The sequence below is a fragment of the Canis lupus genome, chromosome 27, assembly GCF_048164855.1.
Source record: "Canis lupus baileyi chromosome 27, mCanLup2.hap1, whole genome shotgun sequence".
NCBI lineage: Eukaryota > Metazoa > Chordata > Mammalia > Carnivora > Canidae > Canis > Canis lupus.
Window position 1 is genome coordinate 35,562,233 of NC_132864.1, and position 2,219 is coordinate 35,564,451.

The 2,219-nt window shown below is 53.8% G+C and overlaps 1 gene segment (V, D, J or C); it reads left to right on the forward strand.

The window, feature by feature from the left end:
- Positions 1-1,111: 1,111 nt before the first annotated feature.
- LOC140619030 (immunoglobulin lambda variable 3-9-like) lies at positions 1,112-1,887 on the forward strand. The segment is given in 2 exon segments: positions 1,112-1,157; positions 1,481-1,887. Coding segments are annotated over 2 exon segments (453 nt in total).
- Positions 1,888-2,219: the final 332 nt, after the last annotated feature.

The following is a 2,219-nucleotide window of genomic DNA, read 5'->3' on the forward strand; positions in this document are numbered from 1 at the left end:
CTAGCTGCTGGCACCAGTAATAGGTGTTCCCTGAGTCCTGTGTCCCCAGGTCCAAGCTCCAAACCACATGCATGACCACCCACCACCCATACTGCAGAGGGGCCCTGCATTCTCCTCCTCTCAATGAGCCTGCTTATATTTTCATGGGTAATCTGATCCGAACCTGCATGATCTTGAGGTTGGCAGGGACTACTTAGAGAAAGGCAATTCCTCCCATGGAGCCAAAAGTCCATGGATCAGGGAATCAGCATGTGAGCAGTGGGTTCAGAATTTTCACCTGGAGGAAGGTCTTCCCTGCACCTGCAGCTTCAATGTGGAGCAGCCACCAGGGTTTAGCAGGAATCACCTGCCAAAGCCTCCTGCACAAAGGGAGGGTCAGGGACTCAAGGGGTCCTAACAGGAGAGAGGGTTCACCACCAACCATCAACTGAGACCTAAAGGAAAAGTCATAAGCTTCCTACACTGTCACCTTTACTATCAGCATAAAATTCTGCCTCAGTGTCGCTCAGATTTGCATCCTTGGGAATTTGCTACTGTCTCTGCACAGGTCCAGGCCTTCACGCCTCTAGCCCACCCCTTCCTGCTAAAACCCAGTCACTGTCTAACTTTGCTTAGAACTGCATCTCTCCCAGGAACTGAGTCCTCACTGGGGATACTGAGCCATGGAATCTGTCCTGCCCTAGGAGCTCTCCCAAGAATATCACATATAAAACCTCGATGGCTCCTTCAAAAGTCCATGTGTGCTTCCCAGTGAATAATGTTCTTCACATTTGATGATCACATAGAGTGATCTGGATGGAAACTGCATTGACTTAGGGCTCTTCTGATCACCCAGGAGCAAGAATAGGATACAATCTGGGGAGGAGATTTCAGAACCAACTAGGGAGGAGCAGGTGAAGCCTGATCCGCTGGGCTGATGGTAATTCTGCAGGGGGAATCCCTTACTTCTCTGTGTCCCTGAGGCTGAGCCTTCTCTGAAAACAAAGCTCCTCAGCAGTAGCCTTTGAGCCCAGATGATTTGCATAACCTGCAGGTGCCTCCAGTAAGGGGATAAGAGAGGCCTGGGAAGGCCCCAGCCTAGGGCCTCGGAGCAAATCAGGGCACCTCCACCATGGCCTGGACCCCTCTCCTCCTCGGATTCCTGGCTCACTGTGCAGGTGCTGAGCCCAGGCTCACACCACCCAGATCCCCAGAACTGTAACAAGCCTGGTCCTGACACTGAGCTCAGCAGCTACTGCCTGTGGCGGGCAGGATGCTCGTGGCCCTGCTGGAAGATAAGGGGCTGGAGGGTGAAATCCCCCCACTGTGCTCACTGGCTCCATCCACTAGCCAGGTCCAAGGGACCCCAGGGGCTGAGACTGATGGGAGGGGGAGCCCTGTGCCAAGAGCAGCCCTAAACCCCAATCCAGATCAGGCAGGTGGGGGCTTCCTAAGATGAGACTTCAGTTTGAAAGCCCACCTCTCATTTTCTCTCTTGCAGGTTTTGCGGCCTCCTACGTGGTGACCCAGCCACCCTCAGTGTCAGTGAACCTGGGACAGACGGCCAGCATCACCTGTGGGGGAGACAACATTGCAAGCACATATGTTTCCTGGCAGCAGCAGAAGTCGGGTCAAGCCCCTGTGACGATTATCTATCGTGATAGCAACCGGCCCTCAGGGATCCCTGAGCGATTCTCTGGCTCCAACTCGGGGGACACGGCCACCCTGACCATCAGCAGGGCCCAGGCCGAGGATGAGGCTGACTATTACTGCCAGGTGTGGGACAGCAGTACTAAGGCTCACAGTGACACAGGCAGATGGGGAAGTGAGACACAAACCCCTTCTCCCATCTGTGTCACCCTCCCCTCCAGCCCTAGGGGGCTGTGCACAGAGCAGGAGCGGGTCTGACCCAGTCTCCCACATGTGTGATCCTGAGCCCTCCAGGCAGGCTCTGCACAAGGAGGGTCAGCGCTGCATGGAGGGCTGACAGGACTAGGCTTGCTCCTTTGTCCAGGGCATGATACAGGGAAAGAGGTCCTGGGTGGAAGGAAAGACAGAGAGAGAGTATTGGGGTCACTGGGCTACATTTTTACCCAACTGACCTGGATTTGAACCCAGAAATTCCCAGTTCAGCTGAGCTCCTGAAACCAAGGTCCCCAGCAGCTGGGATTCTTTTTTTTTTTTTTTAATAAAATAATTTTTATTGGTGTTCAATTTACCAACATACAGAGCAGCTGGGA